At 45.6% G+C, this 18,805-nt stretch overlaps 1 protein-coding gene across 1 annotated transcript in view; it reads left to right on the top strand.

Annotated features, from left to right (window-relative positions):
• MYO5B (myosin VB) overlaps positions 1 to 18,805 on the top strand; it is a 211,660-nt gene that overhangs the window by 146,134 nt on the left and 46,721 nt on the right. The window contains exons 22-25 of the mRNA XM_063076684.1: positions 401 to 634; positions 14,378 to 14,462; positions 15,758 to 15,906; positions 17,030 to 17,149. Of these exons, the coding sequence (XP_062932754.1) occupies positions 401 to 634; positions 14,378 to 14,462; positions 15,758 to 15,906; positions 17,030 to 17,149 (588 nt within the window). The remainder of the gene's footprint in view (positions 1 to 400; positions 635 to 14,377; positions 14,463 to 15,757; positions 15,907 to 17,029; positions 17,150 to 18,805) is intronic.

The raw sequence follows: 18,805 nt of genomic DNA, 5'->3' as shown, positions 1-18,805 counted from the left end.
GTGAATGAGCAGGGAAACCTAAAAAGCAAAAGCCACAGATCCAGGGAGCTGGTGACATTGATCCTACAACTTACTAACCCAGGGTAGGATCTGTCCAACCAACGTAGGAAGCTAACTGCCCTCAGCCAGTTTCCAGCTCCGCTAATGCTCATAAAAGCTCCTGGAACTATTTTCATGTCAGTGTTGGTGTTTTTTGGTTTCCTCTACTTCTCCTGGGTTCACAATAGAATTTTGTTAAGGGAGATGCCAGGAAAGCACTGGAGCCTGTAATGGTTGTGAGATTTAACTCCACCTTGCAAGTTCCTTTTTTGATTGTTTTCATGCTTTTTCCTGGCCAAATAACCCTCTCTTTCTGTTGTCTTTCTCCTCCCCTCTCCCCATGTGCCCATGTCCTCCACAGAACAAAGAGTTCAAGACCCTGTCCGAGCACTTGTCCACGGTCACCTCCACACATGCCATGGAGGTGGAAAAGCTGAGGAAGGAGCTGGCTCATTACCAGCAGAGCCACGGTGGGGATGCCAACCTACAGCTGCAGGAGGAGGTAGAGAGACTGCGCAGCGAGCTGCAGAGGGCCCACTCAGAGCGTGAGGTCCTGGAGGACGCCCACAGCAGGGAGAAGGACAAGCTGAGACAGGTACGCGTGAGGCCGGGGCAGGTGTGGTGCTGGGCCTGCAGACAGAGCACCCCCAGGGACTGGTCTTCTCCAGGCCGCAGAAGTGCCATGGGCTTTGCTGGGGCTCATGCCCACAAACTAACCTCTGTGTGTAGAAAGAATGTGGCCATGCTATGGAGAACCCACACAAGCATGTGTCCATTCATCTAAGAAGTGTTAACAGAGTTTCTGCCGTTAGCTGGACAGCAGGGCATACCCCAAAAGGGACATGCAGTTTCCACCTCAGAGCATCTTCCTCACAGTCCAGAGTCAGTCACTGAGGCAGCTCTGTGGCCTGAGTCCTCATTGGCAAGAGAGGTGTTAGCAAGGTCGTGGCTGCTCTTCTCGATGCTGGCTGCAGGGATTGGGGGCAGCCCCTAGACATCCCTACCCATAATAAAGCGTCATGCTTTGGGGAATTTGCCTCAAGTTTAAGTGTGGGTGGCTTCAGCCTGGCTGGTGTGCTGCTCAGGTTTCCTCCCTACCCCATGAAACAGAGCTTCTTAGGTGTGCTCCACAGGCTTGTTCCACTCCCCTAAACATCAGGATGCAAAGATTCCCTGCTCCACTTTGAGATAGCTGTTCCAACCAGGAAGGTCCCACCATGCCCCTGGAGAGCCTACTGGGGACACTGCTCTCCCCCATTTGTATAGTAACTCACGGGCCAAAGGGAAGATAGCAGCCGCCCATTTGTTTTGTATCTGTCCATCATAGGGGTTTCGCAGTGGGTTGGAAATGTAGAAGAGAGAGATTCAGTGTTCGTAATGTTGGAATAACAACTTCAAAATTGGGGCAGACCAAATGGTGCCACAGAAAGGTCCCTGGGGTGGACATTGGAATACCCAGATAGACCCTTATCCCTACTCTGCCATTACCAAGCACATGCAGGAAACCATGCAGGCCTTATTTAGTTCCCTCATCTGTATGTTTAAAAAAAAAAAAAAAGAGTTTGTCTGGATCATCTCTAAGTCTCCTTCTGGACTTGCACCTGGCCACCTCCCTGACATTGTGTTTGATGGCTCCTAGAAGGAATAGAGGCCTCTGTCCCTCTCTTCCACTGCCCACTGCCTCCTCTGGCCTCAATCCTCAAGTGCAGTAGAGGAGCCCACAGATCCCCACTGGAGGTAAGGCCTGCAGAGCCAGCTCGTGCTGGGCTTGCATGCATTGTGTTCTCACCGCAGGCAGAACCACCACACTACCAGCCACTGCCTTCCCCAGATCCCAGGGACTTCCAGAGACTTCCAGGCTCAGATGTGGGATGCAGATAGGGTTAGAAGAAAGTAGGACACAGGACTTCTCAATGCAGCCAGCCCGGCATATATAAGACCACTCTCCTTGGGTGTTTCTTTGAGGTAGCACAAGACACTCTGCCCAGATGAACTCCTGGCCAGCTTGCCCACCACGAAGCCTACAGTGGACTGCATTCTTTGTGATAAAGCTTTGTGGTGCTGGGAGCGCCTGTCAGAATGTAGCCACAGTTAAGTAACCTACACACCGTGAAATTCCACACTCGTGGTCTGTTGACCTTTGGGAGCAGATGGATGGGTGGTGACCCTTCTATGTAAGTGAAAAACAAGAAAGTGGAATCCAAAAGTAGAAAGAGGTTAAGATCAGGACTGGAAATTCTTGAAATTGGTGACCCTGAGAGAGAAGAGAAGACAGTTACCTGCTTGTGCGTCCCAATCAGGTTAGATACCTGCAAAGTCTGTTCACCCGGCAGATCTACAAGACCAGGATCTGTCCTGTCCCCACCCCACAGATAGCACATAACTCGTCACCTCCCCAGCCTCCCTTCCTGCTTCCCACTAAACGTTGTGATTTGGGGACTCAGAGCATTTTAAAAATATCCAAGTCCTCCATCCAAGGGAGCATTAGAGTTTATAAGATGAAAATCTTCCTTTGCAGAACAAAATAGAGGAGCAGGTTTTGAGGCTGTTTCCTAGGTCCTAAATAAAATTAGAGCTTGGAACTGACAAGAAAAAAAATCAAGGGCACTGCAGGAAGGGGAACAAAGGGAGCAGAAGCAGAGCACAGACTCATTCCCTGACTCCAAACATGACACACTCTAAGTTGGTAACACTTGAAAAGAAATCGGCATGAGATAATTGATTAATGGAATGTCCACCTCTTTCCAGGAAAAGGAAAGGGAAGCAAGCATGCTTCCTTCTCTAGGGTCTTTAAAACCCTTTTAGGGCCGAGCCCGTGGCGCACTTGGTAGAGTGCTGCGCTGGGAGCACGGCAACGCTCCCGCCGCGGGTTCGGATCCTATATAGGACTGACCAGTGCACTCACTGGCTGAGTGCCGGTCACGAAAAAACGACAAAAAAAATAAATAAATAAATAAATAAATAAAATAAAATAAAACCCTTTTAGTCTTTTTTTTGTCTTCTGTGCCTAGTCAGGTTTTAATATTTATCAGAGGCTCTGTGTCCAATCTTAATAAATGCTGAATAATCAGACAATTGGCTTCCTCATGGGCTTGTCCATGGCCCATTCCGTTTTGAGCGAGATTGATGAGAGAAGCCAAGCATGGTGAGGGAGCCAACCGCTGGTGGGTGTTTAATTAATGGGGCTGATATTTCTGCCGGTGAAGGTTGTATCGGAACTGGCATCCTGGGAAACTCTGCTCCCTAACCCTGACCATAGTAATTGGCAGGTGCTGTGACGACCCTGCCTTAGCCTGTGGGAGGCCAGGTCCCTGGGGGCAGGAATTTATCTGTGTCCGCAGAGCCCAGGGCAGCCCCTGTCATACCTGAGACACGTAAATTAGATGGCGTCCTCAACTACTGAAGAATGTCCATTGTTTTGGCTTCTCCACCGAGTGGTCCACCTGTAGGCCCTTAATCTCCTTCCCTCTTAGCCTGAGGAATGTGCTTCAGTGATCCCCATGCTGGTGCTTTCACGCAGCCATGCTGTTTTATATGGCTGCACTGTTCAGCGTCCCTGGTGAGAGAGAAGAGGCCCCCAGGGCTGCCCTTGGCACAGAGGCTCATGATCCAGAATCTGCTCCAGAGGTTGCTTGGTGGGGACAAGCTTGGGGCAGGGTTGCACTGGTTGAGGAAGAGCAGCCCCGTCAGGCACCTGTCTCTGAGTGAGGGTCCTTGATGCTTACAAGGGATGGCCCCCAGGCCCTGAGCATCTCACTGGCAGGATTGGGCTGTACCTGGCATCGTGCTGTCCATCATAGAATCACCAGCCACTAATCAGTTCCCTTGGGTAGTTTCTGTGTAAAGGTTTTGGATTTTTCCAAGTAGAGAGATCTGGGTTGAGGGAGGAGGGGGACTCTCACAATAGGATGCGTTGAGCCTTTTCCCCAAGGGTACAAAGTGGGACTGACTCCCCAGCTGAGACTTGGGGTTGTGCTCCCAGTGGCTCCAGAAGTTGTGGTCCATGAGGAGGCTAGAAAGGGGAACCTTACTTGTCTCCACAGGACTGTGTCTCACTGCAGAAATCACAGAAGTTCATGGTCCTTCCTTCATGCAGCAGGTATTTGAGTGCCTACATGTGTTAGGTACTGTTCTACAAACTGGGGAAGAAGTGAATAAGTTTTTTAAAAGTCCTTTTTATTCTTGTGGAGCTTAAATATTTGAGGGTGGGGGAAGAAGGTACAAAGAAGAATCAAACACAAATTGTCCATCCTGCGCTGTAAAGAAACAGAATGAAAGGGATGGAGAGTGACCCGTGGGACAGCCTGAGGGGTGCGGCCAGAGATGTTTTCAGAGAAGAAACCTGAGTGAGGGGAGAGAAAGCAGGGCAGGTTTGAGCCAACAAGGAGGTGACTGAGCCCAGGTAGGGGGGGGAGGAAGAGGGTGAGGTGTTGGTGGTGGGGTCACATCGGGAAGGATCTTCTGACCATGGGGGCAGCATTAGCCCATGCAACGTCCAGGGAGATGGACAACTCTGTCTTAGGCACTTTAGGTTCTGTGAGCTTAGGGTTTGTCTTAGTCCATTTGTGTTGCTATAACAGAAACACCTGAGACTGGGTAATTTATAAAGAACAAAGGTTTATTTGGCTTCTGATTCTGGGACAGTTGCATCTGGCATGGGCCTCAGGCTGCTTCTACTCATGGCGGAAAGTGGCAGCAGCTGGCGAGTACAAGCAGATCACATGGAGAGAGGAAGCAAGAGAGACAGAGAGGAGGTGCCAGGGTCTTTTAAACAACCAGCTCTCGCAGGAACTAATAGCTCAAGAACTCACTCATTAATTCCCCACCTAGGGAGAGCATTAATCCATTCATGAGGGATCCACCCCCATGACCCAAACTGCCACATTGGAGATCAGATTTCCATGAGTTCTGGACGACAATACATCCAAACTCCATCAGGGTGGAGGATAAATTAAAACAAATCCATTGGACCATTTGGGAGTTATTTTATTCATTGTTTCAAAGTTGCCTTACTATCCAAAGAGTGTTGATTTTCAGCTTTTGCTTAAACATCTCACCTCCTAGTTTAAAGAACAAAGTACTATGCCTACTTGGAAGAAAATATATTCTAAGAGAATGAGCAAGTAAACCCTTTAAAATTTTGCGGAATGAAAGTGTTGTCCCTGCTAAGGGCCATGCTTGTAAATTTCTGCTTGACAGTTAGGGGCACAGCGTGGAAAGGCAGGAAGTGGGGCATCATTCCCTGCCCAGAACACAGGGGCTATATTCCTTTTGATGAGTAGACAAGAAACTGAGGATGTTTTCTTGTTACCTTGCGGGTCCAGGAAGATGGTTGATTTTTTCCAGGGGAAAGGAATAGGACTTTTGTGGCTACCAGTCTCCTCTCTTTTTGGTCTATCCCACCAGCTCTTGCTAAATTGATCTTGCCAAGATGTGGCTGTCCTTACCTTTATTTCATTATTTATGCAAACCCTTGGCTCCAGAAGGATTCTTTCCCTGACTATCTTCTCTCTGCTCAGTTTTCTTTCTGGCTTCATCATTCTGCCTTTCTCCAAGCCCTGGGTTTCCACCCTCTTCCTCAGCATCCAGAGTCCTACCTTAGGTTCAGCCTAGATCGCTCCTCCTCCTTTGAATCTTTCTTGGTTGCTGTAGCACACACTAATTCCCTCCTTCCCTTAGCTCTTGCTGTCAATCCCGGTCACCCGAGGTCTGCTCTAGGTTGCGCATTGCTGTTCTTCATAAGTTTGTCTTCTGAACTGTCAGCAGACAGGTTGGCAGTCATTCAGAGCATGGGGCTGGGCCCAGACTGCTCATGGCAAAGCCCAGCTGTACCCCTTCCTGGCTGTGTGACCTTTGGTGTGAGGGCTCAGAGGCGGCGGGCCCCGAACCTCCCAGTAGCTCCTTTTATCCCCCCGTCACGGGATGAGCAAGAGAGGGAACCGGTAGGATTACTCCTGCCACCCTAGTGGCCAGGAGAGCCCGGGAGGAAGGTGAGGATGCCGCCCCGCCTATTCAGCCCCACAGAGAGACACTCAGACGTGGCAGGGGTTCCGTCAAGCAGTTCCATTTATTTTCACACAAGCACCTGCTTTTATAAGCATATGGCAAGGGGATTTCCTACCTTCAACCTATCATCTTAAAGGTCATGTGAACATGCATCTTGCTCTAATGCTTTGCTATTGCAATCACGCGGTGAGCACGAGCGCGGAAATATCTTTTATCCAATAATTTTAAACTATGTCTTTCCCTGGCCACTCCGCGGCTTCCATCAGGCGCAATCTTTATCTCTCCTGTCCAGGCGAACGTTTTCAACAGATTACATAGGCATATGTGGGTGGGGTCGTGCCTAGTTCTCTGCCCCGGGAGGAGGTGTATGGCCTCAATGCCCCAATACTTTGGCAGGTTCTTTAACTTGTCTGTACCTTAGTTTCTTTAAAAGCAAATGACAATGGTACCTACCTCAAAGGTGTTTTAAAAAATAGTAAAGTAAAATAGTAATAAGAAGGGGCTTCCAATCAAGATGGCAGACTAGATGGTCCCCAGCGTAACTTTCTCCCACAAATCAACCAATTTACAACTATAAAAATGCAACAACAGCCAAGCTGGTACTGCTAGAGCTCAGGGGAAGAGGAGGAGAAACCTACAGAGTGCATGAAGGTGGGAGAAACCACGATGAGAGAAAGAAAAAAGCCACTCCAACCGTTTTGTGCCATGGCCGCTTTAAGGCTGGAGTTGCTGAGCACAAGGAGCAGGAGCCGGCTGTGCCCTTTGGATGAAGTTGCTTGGAGCCAGAAGAGAAGAGGGCCTTGGTGGCCCCCAGGCCAGCAAGACCACTAATAGACTGGAGGTGGCCAGTACCTGGAGTCATGTGATTGGGGAAGTTTCCCTGACCTTCCTGGGGTGTGGAGCTGAGTGAGGGATTGGTCCCTTCCTGCTGTTCAGCAAAGATCAGGAACATGTGCCTCCCTCCAAAATTGTTCAGGTGAACAGGAAGAACAAATCCCCCTTGATGCCACTGTGATATATGGCTTAGAATAACAAAGCCGAGTTCTCCAGAGGCCTGCGTTCATGAGTCAAAGCCTTGGAGGGAGACAGAGGGAAATAATGAGACTCAAAAACAACAGAAGGCATCAGAGGCACAGACACTGTTCACCATGGCTCTCCCAGACTAGTCTTAGTTTGGATTTTAGATCACAGGTTGTTGCAGTGAAGTTACTTGATCTTAGGTAGCTTTTATAGCAAAGAAGATTTCAGGTACTAGCCTAGTGGTAATGGCGTGTGCTCTGTACTGGTCCGATGCCATGTTCCATTTCAGAGGGACATTGATTATGGGTAGGATGCTCAGATGAAGGTGATGAGGATGGTGAGGAGTCTTGGGAGCCTTCTCAGGTGACCTCCTGCTCTGTGAGCTGTCTGGATATTCACAGGGTGGTTAGAGGAAGCAAAGACATGTTCCATGGTAAGTTTTAATTACTTCCCAGCCTGCTGTGAAACCTCCTGTAGTTGGTTAATTCAGAGGGTACAGCCTTGGTTCCTGGCAGGGTGGTTCCTGGCAGCCATGGTTCCCCACCATGGCACAGGTCGAGCTTTATTACACAAAGCTAGGCTTCTTCCCTAGAGGACATACCACGTGGTTTATCCTGTTGAGTTGTTTTCAGTTTGGCTTTTCTCCTGTATCTAGAAAAGTGAGAGCTATTTTGATTATCTGCCATGCTAATTTAAAGGTGCTCATGAAGCCATTGAGTTGTGAACTGCCTCCAATAACAGCAGATTAGATGCACTTGAAGAGTGTTCTCTCCACATTGTATATGCTTCCTAAACTGAATTATTTGATTAAACAAGCTCATGTGTTCTAGATGTTTTAGTCAACTATAAACACATTTATTTTTAAAAAACTTTAGACGGAGTCCTTATTTTCGACTGAGGACAGTGCAGACTCCTTAACTGCATCTGCAGGATACATCTGTGCGTTTGACAAGCACTCGGGTGCTGGCAGTGGGCTGGGCTGAGCAGGCGGGTGGGCAAGGAAGCAACGTGGTCTGTGGGGCACTGGAGGGACGTGTGGGCCCTTCCAGAGCAGTGCTCGCCCCACCCTTGCAGGATAGGAAGGTGTCAGGAAAGAGGGACAGCAGAGAGCTAATTGATGAGAAGAAATTATCCAGTTAAGAGTGGGGGTCTCTGTAGAACCTGGCACAAGGAACAGGGCAAAGCTCAGGCAGAAACTGGAGGCAGGATGAGCACGGAGCAGAAAGAAGCCGGGCCCCACTCGGGGATAGGAGTGCAAAGAGGAGTTCAGAATTTATCCTGAGCACAGAGGGAGAGAAGCCGTTCGCAGTCTGATTCTCACTCACTTTACCCACCCAGCCTAGACTTTTCTCAGTCCCCTTGCCCCAAACACTCCACATTCTCAAACCTGTGCTTTCCCCCTTGAAACTTTGTGCTGATGCGTGTGCATTGATATAATTAGAGCATATCTGTCACCTCAGACATTTATCATTTCTTTGTGGTAAGCACATTCAAAATCTTCTTTTCTTGCTCTTTTGAAATACACGATATACTATTGTCAGCTATAGTCACCCTACAGTGCAGTGGAACACTAGAACTTATTCCTCCCGTCTAATGGCAACTTTGTGCCCGTTGACTAACCTCTCACCATCCCCAGCCTCTGGTAACCAGTACTCTACTCTCTATTTGTATGAGATCAACTTTTTTAGGTTCCACATATGAGTGAGATCATCTGGTATTTGTCTTTCTATTCCTGGCTTATTTCACTCATTGCAGTGGCTTGTAACCAGGGAGTGGTTTTGCCCTCGGGACATATGGCAATGTCTGGAGACATTGTCACAAATGGGGAGTAGGAGGGTGTTCTACTGGCATCTAGGGGGTAGAAGCCAGAGGGATGCTGCAGAACAACCATTGATTCACAGGACAGACCCTCCTCCCCCAACAAAGAATTATCCAGCACAAAATGTTGATAGTGCTGAGGCTGAGAAACCCTGCTGTAGAGGAATCTGCTGCAGCGTTTACCAGTTGTATTACTGTTCATGCACCTGTCCCTCACACCTGCTAGGCTGGACACTCTGTGAGGGCAGTTACCGTGAGTCTTATTCATTTTGCATCCTCAGCCCCTGTCAAGGCTCCTGGCACAGAGGGCATGTTGGGAGATGTCTGGATGAGGGACAGCCTCGTCCTTTGTCATCCCTGGGTCCTAACTAGGCTCTGTGGGTGGGCGCCACTGCTGATAAAATGCTGTCTCTATCAGTCAGCACTTTTCCTTCTGTACCCTCATCACCAAGTCATGCTTTAGTCTCTCTAGATGTCAAACATCAGTTGCATTAGTTATCATAGACAAATTGCCATTGTTGAGTAACAGCTTGGTATAATTAGTTACACACATGTGTCTTCTGCCAGCCTTATCTCATTTGATCTCCTGTGGGGAGGAAAACCATCCCCTTTGCCTGACGCTCCATAAAGAGAGTCTCTAACTGTGCTTATGATTTACTTGTGGGGTATGGAGCTCTGCTGACTATGAAGACATAAGGCTAGTGGTTCTTAACCCAGGATAGTGTCAGAATTATTTACCTGGGCAGGTTTTGAAAGCACACTTGTCAGAGCCTCATTGCTGTAACTCATGGCAGTACCCCCACAGATAAACAAGACAAACTGAGCCCATCTGCATCAGGAGGATGGAAACAGGCAGCATCCTCGGGCTGACTCCACAGCTAAAAAGAGAAAGTTTCCTGGGAAGTAGTTTTGAGCCACATTTTGCAGAAGATTGAAAATTCTTTGAAATTTGAAGGACTTTGATACTGTTAACAAAGTGCTTGGAGCTTGCAAGCCCCTGACAATATTGTGTATCTTATTTCTGTCTATGGGATTTTAGGCAATAAATCTAACATAAGGCTGCCTGCAGATCCATCAGCAACTCCCTGGAGAAACTCAGGCCCCATTAAGTGCGAGTTGCGGACTTCCCACTTCCCGAGGTGAAGAGGGCAAGTGGCCTTGCTCCTGGACTCCAGCCCTGTTGCCATTGTCTCCTGACCCTTTCCTCGTGATGCTAAAGTGGGGGACAGCTATTTTCTTAACTCACCTCTTGGTGCCTTGAGCCTAACAATAAAGCCAGGAGAGAAAGGGATGGTGGCATTTAAGCATAACCAGTTGAAATTCCAAGTTCCTGAAGGCTTCTGCCAGTTATCCGGGCATCCCTGCGGCCTCCTTTCTTGGTTTTACTGCCAAGGGCCCAGCAGAGTTTGAAAGGTGTTTCTCCAATGGGAGTGCACGTGTGTCCTCGGGGATCCACGTGGTCATCCCTCCTCTTCCACATGCAGTTATCTCTGAGGTTGTACTCCTAGTACACGAACTAGTCCCTCTGCCCCTGGGCACATGCTGGTTATTGTGTGTTGTTTAGTGTCATGAGGATGCTGTTCTTGAGGCTTTCTGCCCAGGCTGGGAATGGTCCTCTGGCAGATAGCTGGATCTGATGACTTGAGCCAGAGAGAGTCAGGTCATTCCTGTGTCAGGCAGTACAGTCTCGCCAGTTATGTGTGCAGAGCTCTCTTGGACAGCTAGGAGGCCGTCTTACTATCCGTCTTTTTGTCTTTTGCCAAACCTAGCACAGTGTACTGAGCTTAATAGATTGGCTTATTTGTGGGATTTTTTTAACAGCTTTTTTGAATATAATTCACCCATTTAAAGTATACAATTCATTGGTTTTTTAAATATATTCACAGTTCTGCAACCATCATCATAGTCTAATTTTTTAATATTTTTATCTCCACAAAAAGGAACTTGTACCCATGAGCAGGCACAACCAATGTCCCCCAGTTCCTCACCCCAGCCCTAGGCTACCACTAATCTGCTTTCTGTCTCTGTAGATTTGCCTGTTCTGGACATTTCATATGAATGGAATCGTGTAATACATGGTCTTCTGTGATTGGTTTCTTTAACTGAGCATGTGCTTTTAAGAGTCATCCACGTTGCAGTATATATCAGTACTTCATTCCTTTTTACTGATAAATAGTATTTCATTGTCTGAATATCGCATCTTATTTATCAGTTCATTAGTTGATGGACATTTGGGTTGTTTCCACTGTTTGGCTATTATGAATAATGCTGCTACGAACATATGTGTACAAGTTTTTGTGTAGACTAGGTTTTTATTTCTCTTTGGTGGAATTGTTGGCTCACATGGTAACTCTGTTTAACCCTCTGAAGAACTGCCAGACTGTTTTCCAAAGCTGCTGCACCAGTTTACACTTCACCCAGCAGTATAGGAGGACTCTGATTTCTACACGTCCTCACCAGCACTTGTTATTTTCTGTCTTTGTTATCAGCCATTCTAGTGGTGCGAAGTGATAGCTCATTATGGTTTCAATTTGTATTTCCCAAGTGACTAATGATGTTGGGCATCATTTCATGTGCTTACTGGCCATTTCTATATCTTCTTTGGAGAAATGTCTAGTCCTTTGCCCATTTTTAAATTGGGTTATTTGCCTTTTTATTGTTGAGTTGCAAGTGTTCTTTATATATTCACGGCACAAGTCCTGTATCAGATACTGATTTGCAAATATTTTCTCCTATTCTGACAGTTGCCACTTTTTTCATGGCTTGAAGCATAATAATCTTAAATTTTGAAGTCCAGTTTGTTTTTTCTTTGGTTACTTATGCTTTTGGTGTTATAGCTGAGAAAACATGGCCTAAACCAAGGTCACAAATATTTGTCACTATGTTTTCTTCTAAGAGTTTTTATAGTTTTAGCTCTTACATTTAAGTCTTTGATTTATTTTGAGTTAATTTTTATATATGATGAGATAGGCGTTCAGCTTCGTTCTTTTGTGTGTAGATATCCATTGGTCCCAGCACCATTTGATGAAGAGACTCTTCTTCACCCCACTGAAGTATTTTGGCACCCTTGTCAAAAATCAGTTGACTGCCAATATGACAGTCAATTCTATTTCATTGATCCGTGTGTCTGTCCTTATGCCGGCCTCATATTGTCTTAACTTTTGTGATTCCTCCAACTTTGTTCTTCTTTTTCAAGACTATTTTTCATATATTGGATCCCTAGATATTCCATATGGATTTTAGGATCAGCTTGTCAATTTCTGCAGAGAAGTCAGCTGGGATCTTGGTTAGGATGGTGTTGAATGTGCAAATCAGTTTGAGGACCATTGCCATCTTCACAGTACTAAGTCTTTTGACCCATTACCTCAGGAGGTCTTTCCAGTTATTTAGATCTTCTTTAATTTCTTTCAACAATAATTTATAGTTTTCAGAGTACAAGTTTTGTGCTTCTCTTGTTAAATTTATTCCTAAGTATTTTGTTCTCTTTGATGCTATTGTAAGTGGAATTGTTTTCTTAATTTCCTTTTCAGATAGTTCATTGCAAATGTGTAGAAATACAAGTGAGTTTTATATATTGATATTGTATCCTGCAACCTGAACTCATTTATTAGTTCTAATAGTTTTTAAATGCATTTCTATTTTGGCAGCTGGATGGTACATGGATCCAAACCCCTGATCTTGGTGTTACCATATGGTACTCTACCCAACCGAGCTACCTGGCCAGCCCTTTAAGTGCATTTCTTAGGATTTTTTATATACAAGATTATGTCATCTGCAGGTAGAGATAGTTTTACTTCTTCCTTTGCAATGTGGATGTTTTTGTTTTCCTTGCCTAATTGCCCTGGCGAGAACCTTCAGTACAATGTTGAATAGAAATTGCAAGAGCAGACATCCTCATCGCCCTTCTAATCTTAGGGAAAAAGCATTCAGTCTTTTACCGTATGGTATGGTACTAGCTGTGGGTTTTTGAAGATACCCTTATCAGGTTGAGGAAGCTCACTTCTATTCCTTGTTTGTTGGTAGTATTTAGTTGAGAGTTTTTGAATCTTTATTCATAGGATATATTGGTCTGTAATTTTCTCATGAGGTCTTTGTTTGGTTTTGGTATCAGTAATATTGGACTCATAGAATGAACTGGGAAGTGCTCCCTTCTGTCTTTTGGAATAACTTGTAAAAAACAGATAATCTTCTTTAAATTTTTAGTAAGTGGTGGAATGATTTTAAAGTATATGTTTCCATTTAGTGCCTAGTAAAGGTAAGTTAGAATCATCTTACATGTATTGGTCAACTGCTACATGCAGTGCCTGCCACTTGGAACTCCATATACATCATTTATTTAATGCTGAAAACAACCCAGTGAAGTGGGTGTCAGTTTTACAGAGGGGGAAACTGAGGTCCATAGGGCCCAGGATCTGTGTGGATGTGAAGCTCCTTTTCTTTGCTTTGTACCACGTGTACGATGTGATCACGAGTTCATTCTGTAGTGACTTGTGGTGGTGCAGGCAGCTGTCAGGAAAGTGAGAGCTCATGTCTGGACGCTTGAACGGGAGGTGCTGGCAGGCGTTCTTTCTTCTCTCCCTGGTTTCCCAAATGCTCAACTGTTTCCTCATCTGTGTCACAGAGGTGGGGGATGTGATTTCAGTGAGGAAAATTACTTGACGGCCTCCTAAAGAATGAATGTCCAGGGGTTACAAGCACAAAATTGGATCAATTACAGTTTAGCACCCATGGTATAAGAGAAATATACCCATCCTCCTTTATATCAACTAATGATTTCAAACTCTCTTAGAACACATGTCTAAGTTATTACATTTTAAAAACTTTATATGAATATTTGCTCTAATAATAAAAATTACAAAAAAATCAGTTGTGAAAAACTTGCCTCACACTGTTCTTTTTCCTCTTTGAACAGACCAGGATTTTTCTTTAATTAGTATTTTCTTTTTGATTCTTTTCTTTTTTTGCCTCCTTTGGCATTGTTGTCAGAATCCAAACACTAGATTGGACAGTTGAGCATCTATAGCAAGTCTCCTTCCCTTGCCCAGAATTTGGACTGTGCTGATTCAGCAAGACAGGGAAAGGGAAATGGGATGAAGGCCAGAGATAATTTGTTTATTGTGAGCTTTTTACTTCCCTAAGACGGAGATTTGAGAGCTCAAAATTTAGCAAGACAGGCAACAAATACAGAAACATGAAAGCCTATTGTCTTTTTAAGTTCCTCGATAAGGCATGTGAGCTTGGAGTCGACTTTTCATGAGGTTTTATGGCATTAAATGTCCATAAACAGCGGTGAGCTTGTCTGTCTGGTTTTAATGGGATTCTTCTTTCAGTATACAATTTTTCCTTCAAAATGAAAGAAGCTTTTGCTGACTTAATTTTCTTAAGTAAAAAGAGCATTTACATATAACCAGGTGAAATTGAAACCACACAAAGGAGCCTCTCCTTTGCCCAGCATTATGGGAAAGACATTTTTCCTTATTGCTCTGTCTTTCAGCGAGTGGCAGACCTGGAGCAAGAAAATAGTCTCTTGAAAGATGAGAAAGAGCAGCTTAACAACCAAATCCTGTGCCAATCTAAAGGTAAGTACCAAGGCGCTTGAGTTTTGGTTTGGGTTTTAATCTCTTTTCCTCGCTGATTTTCCCCCAGGACTGCTAGCAAGCATAGAGTTAGTCAAGATGCTGCAGTGGGGAAAGGGCTTTAACAGAGGAGAGATAAAAACAAGAATGGTGTTCTTTAATATCCTGTGACATTTGGTTTCAAGAGTTTACTGAGGTGAGACACATGCATAATGGACAATATCATGCATAGGGCTTAGAATCATACCTGCACTCAAAGCATGAATCTGCTGTGTGCTACTGTGTGGCTTTGAGCAAGTCCTCATTTTCTTCATCTGCAAAACGGACATGAAGATGTGGACCTCAGAGGATTCATCTGAGGTGTGAGCAAGATTCCACAGGTGAAGTACTTACGATTGTGCTTCACACACAGTGAGTGCTCAGGAGCTGTCATGACTGCTGTGTTTCACACTGACCTTTAGCATCCACAATACGTGTCATAGTTCCTTCTGCCTGTGGGTCATCTGTTAATGTTTGCTCCAGAAAGGGTCTTGAATCAGATCCCGAGTCAGCCTATCTCAAGCACCCCTCAGCTCCTGGGCCACCTTCAATCCCCATGTATCACTTGGCTGTGGAGGAGTGGTGGGTGTCCACAGACCCATTTTTGCCCAACTCAGTGTGACCTTAAGCACGTCCCCTTCTCCCATCCTCAGGTTCCTCACCTGTATTGTGAGATAACTGAACCACATGATCTCACAGTCTCATCCAGCATAAGACCTGTTGAAAACACAAATGTTTTTAAATTTCACTCTAGAAATTTTTCCTTTCCATTAATATGAATAATACATTTTGGTATGGGATGCTGTCTCTTTGCCTTCCCTTCTTCTCCCTACCTGATTTTTGGCCTTATCTCCTCAAATATCCTTTAATCTCCCCACGCTCCAAGAACCTGAAAGATCAGGAATAGGAAAGAAATGTGGAGCAAAACCTTGGTTCTTTCTGGAATGCTACCAGCAGTTGGTGTGATAGTTGTCAGAAGAGAGGCCAGTGCAGTCACTGAGGAGGCTCTCACAAACGCCACTGACTTCTCTCCACCGCTTTCTCTAGAGCAAGGTCCCTTTCTTCCCTTTTGGAAAACTTAGGCCAGACTAATGAGCTTCCTCTTTGCCCTGCAGTAGGTGAAGATTCATCAACTGCCTCTGTGAAGGGCTGCTGGTGGGCAGCCTGTTAACTAGACATTGATCAGAAAGCACAAGTCAATACATGTGAAGGGGCCCATTCAGAAAGCAAAACTGCAGCTTTGTGTGCTTGCTTTCCAGATGAATTTTCCCAGAACTCTGTGAAGGAAAACCTCCTGATGAAGAAAGAGCTGGAGGAAGAGCGATCCCGGTACCAGAACCTCGTGAAGGAATATTCACGGTTGGAGCAGAGATATGACAACCTTCAGGACGAGATGACCATCATCAAGGCAAGGAGGGCGGTTCTGCTGTCCCATGGCACCAGTCCCCTGGTCCCTATCTGGCTTTGTGACCCTTGCTCTCATGCATCGCTTTCTGACACTCTGCGACACTCAGGAAATTTTGTGTACATGGTGCTGCCTTCCAGAATCAGGGCTGGGCAATTCATTCCGCAGGACAGCTGCTTTTTCACCTTTGGGGTCTTATAAAGATCTCAGTTATGAGTTTAAGGAAAATTCCACCCAAGCGTATGTGTTATCTTTGCTGTTTCCTGTTCTGGGAGGATCCTTGTGTTGAAACAGAAACCGTGTGGGGGCTTTCCGATCTCAGCTTCATGAGTGTGTATGGCACAGAAGCCCTAAAGAGCCTGATTGTGCCTTCTAATCTCTGATGAAACACAGTATATGTAGAAATATTTTCATGATATTTCAGGATTTGTCATTTTTTTTTACCCCTTGTAAATATTCCCTCCAGAAATGCATATTCAAACAAGATTGAATAAGTTAATTGCACAGAAACCAGGAAGAGAAGCTGAGTAGGAACATATATAGAAGTCTAAAATTTTCCTACCAAGCTCAGCTTGCACTCTGAAAGCCCAATCAGATGCCAGAAATAAACCAAAAGGTATTTTTAAATGAACAGTATAAATGGTAAACTCTGTTTCTAATATGCTATTTTTGTAAACACAATTGGTGGAGTGCAGGTTGAAGGGAGGGGCCGCTCCAGGCAGGCTTGCAACATTCTTTTCAAGAGGGAGGCGGGTAATGTGACTGCTTTTGTGCATTTGCAGGCAAGAACTGGAGTGAAGGGTTGCTTCCCCAGGACTTCTCAGAGAAATCAGCCTAGGTGTTAAGGATTTGCTTTTCGTTCAGAGACAAGGGAGCACGATCCTTACTGTGCAGCTGTGTTCTCTTCTAATTGTCATGTTTTCGGTCAGCCGGATGGATGACTGTAAGAGGTGGTGTAGGTGAAACGTGTAGGAGAAGCTCTATTTAGCCATCATTCCAGGAACGAGTGATGCCTGTTGTTGATAGATGAGCTGGAAGGCCAACTCTAGGGTCTGCTGCCCTTTGAGAAGTACATTCTTATTCATATTAGTTCGTTATGAACTGTCACATTTTTCTCCTTGAACAGCAAACCCCAGGCCATAGGCGGAACCCATCAAACCAAAGTAGCTTAGAATCGGACTCCAATTACCCCTCCATCTCCACATCTGAGGTTGGGGACACCGAGGACACCCTGCAACAGGTGGAGGTAAGGAGTGCAGGCTCTCGGCTGCCATCGTGCTCCAGGGGAGTGTTTATTACCTGTGCAGGGCTGCCCAACAAAGACTCGCTATTCTGTTGGTGGTGACCAGAGTGTCCAGGGGTTAATTCTTAAGAGCAGGATCATTCGGACTGCAGTGATTTATATACAGTACTCTGGAGTTAACATGCACTGTGCAAAGCAGTACATTGTTGTTCGCCTTACCAGTTGTCCGGAGAGGAGGGAGGAAGGTAGATCCCTGATTCCTATTGCAAAACTGAGAAACTGGTACAGAGAGGTGAACTGGCTGGCTTAAGGAGCCAAGTCATTAAAATAGATACAAGTTATCATCTTCACTTAGTTTCACAGTACATGTAGTAATACTGATAAATGCACAAGGAAATTGCCCCCCCAACCCCGCACCCCACCAACTTAGAAACTGAGTAAAACTCAGAACAGCAACAGATATTTTGAAAGAAAGTGTGCTGGGTGACTGTTTCTTTGTCAGTAAGAGCCTCTTAGGGTCACTATATGATGCACCACACAGTAGACGTTATGGTCTGTGTGCAGTTTTGTCAAAGGTACATAGACACAATTTTTCCTCTGGCATTTGAAAAGAAGATCACGAACACATACAACCTTATGAAAAACACATGAAGGTAGACGTGGAGGAGAGATAGCTCTACAAATAAATGTGTTTCACACACATCTTTGTGGCGCTGCTGGTAGGTCCTGGAAAGACAATGGTGACTGAGCTAGAGAAGGCCCCTGTCCTCCTGGAGCTTGTCTGATGGAGCGTTAGACAATAAGCCATTAATAAATAAATGTGTGATTTAACTGGAGGTACTGCCAAGTCCTATAAAGAGAGATGAAGGATGGTGAGGGTGGGGAGTGTTGGAGCAGAGGTGTCAGGGTGTGTTAGTCAGGGTTCTCCAGCGAGACAGAATCAATAGGATGTGTTATAAATATATGAGAGGGGATTTATTAGGGGAAATAGCTCTCATGATTATGAAGAAAAGTCCTACGATAGGCCGTCTGCAAACTGGATGCTGGGAGCATGGCTCAGTCCAAGTCCGAAGCCCCAGAATCAAGGAAGCCATTGGTGCTGTTGGTGTAAATCCTGGAACCCAAAAGCTGAAGAGTCTCGAGCTCTGATGTCCACAGACAGGAGAGAAGAGCGTATCTCACCTCCAGCGATAGAAAATTTTGCCTTTTTTCTCCTTTTTTTTTTTTTTGCTCTCTCCAGGCCCCCAGCAGATTGGATGGTGTCTGCCCATATTGAGGGCTGGTCTTTCCCACCCAGTCCACTCAGGCTCTCATGCTAATCCCCTCTGGAAACACCTTCATGCACACACCTAAAAAGATAGCTTTTCCAGGTTTCTCAGTACTTCTTAATCTAATCAAGTTGACACCTAAAATTAACCTTCACACAGGGATAGACAACGCAGTCCTCAGAATCAAAGGTTTCCTATCTGTCGCACAGGTTTACGTGGTTTGCTGCTTGCCATGTGCACTTAGCAAGCCTCTGATAAATGCTGGCCTAAGCCCCTTGGTTTTGCATTGCAACCTCCTAAGTCTAGGCCCCTGGAGGCTTTGGTCAGCCTGGACTCCAGATGCACCACCCTGTGTTTGTGTGACGATTACCTGCAGATAGAATCACTGCCA

The sequence above is a fragment of the Cynocephalus volans genome, chromosome 13, assembly GCF_027409185.1.
Source record: "Cynocephalus volans isolate mCynVol1 chromosome 13, mCynVol1.pri, whole genome shotgun sequence".
In the NCBI taxonomy this organism is placed as follows: domain Eukaryota; kingdom Metazoa; phylum Chordata; class Mammalia; order Dermoptera; family Cynocephalidae; genus Cynocephalus; species Cynocephalus volans.
The sequence above is the reverse complement of the archived record's forward strand: the minus strand, read 5'-3'. Positions and strand labels throughout refer to the sequence as shown.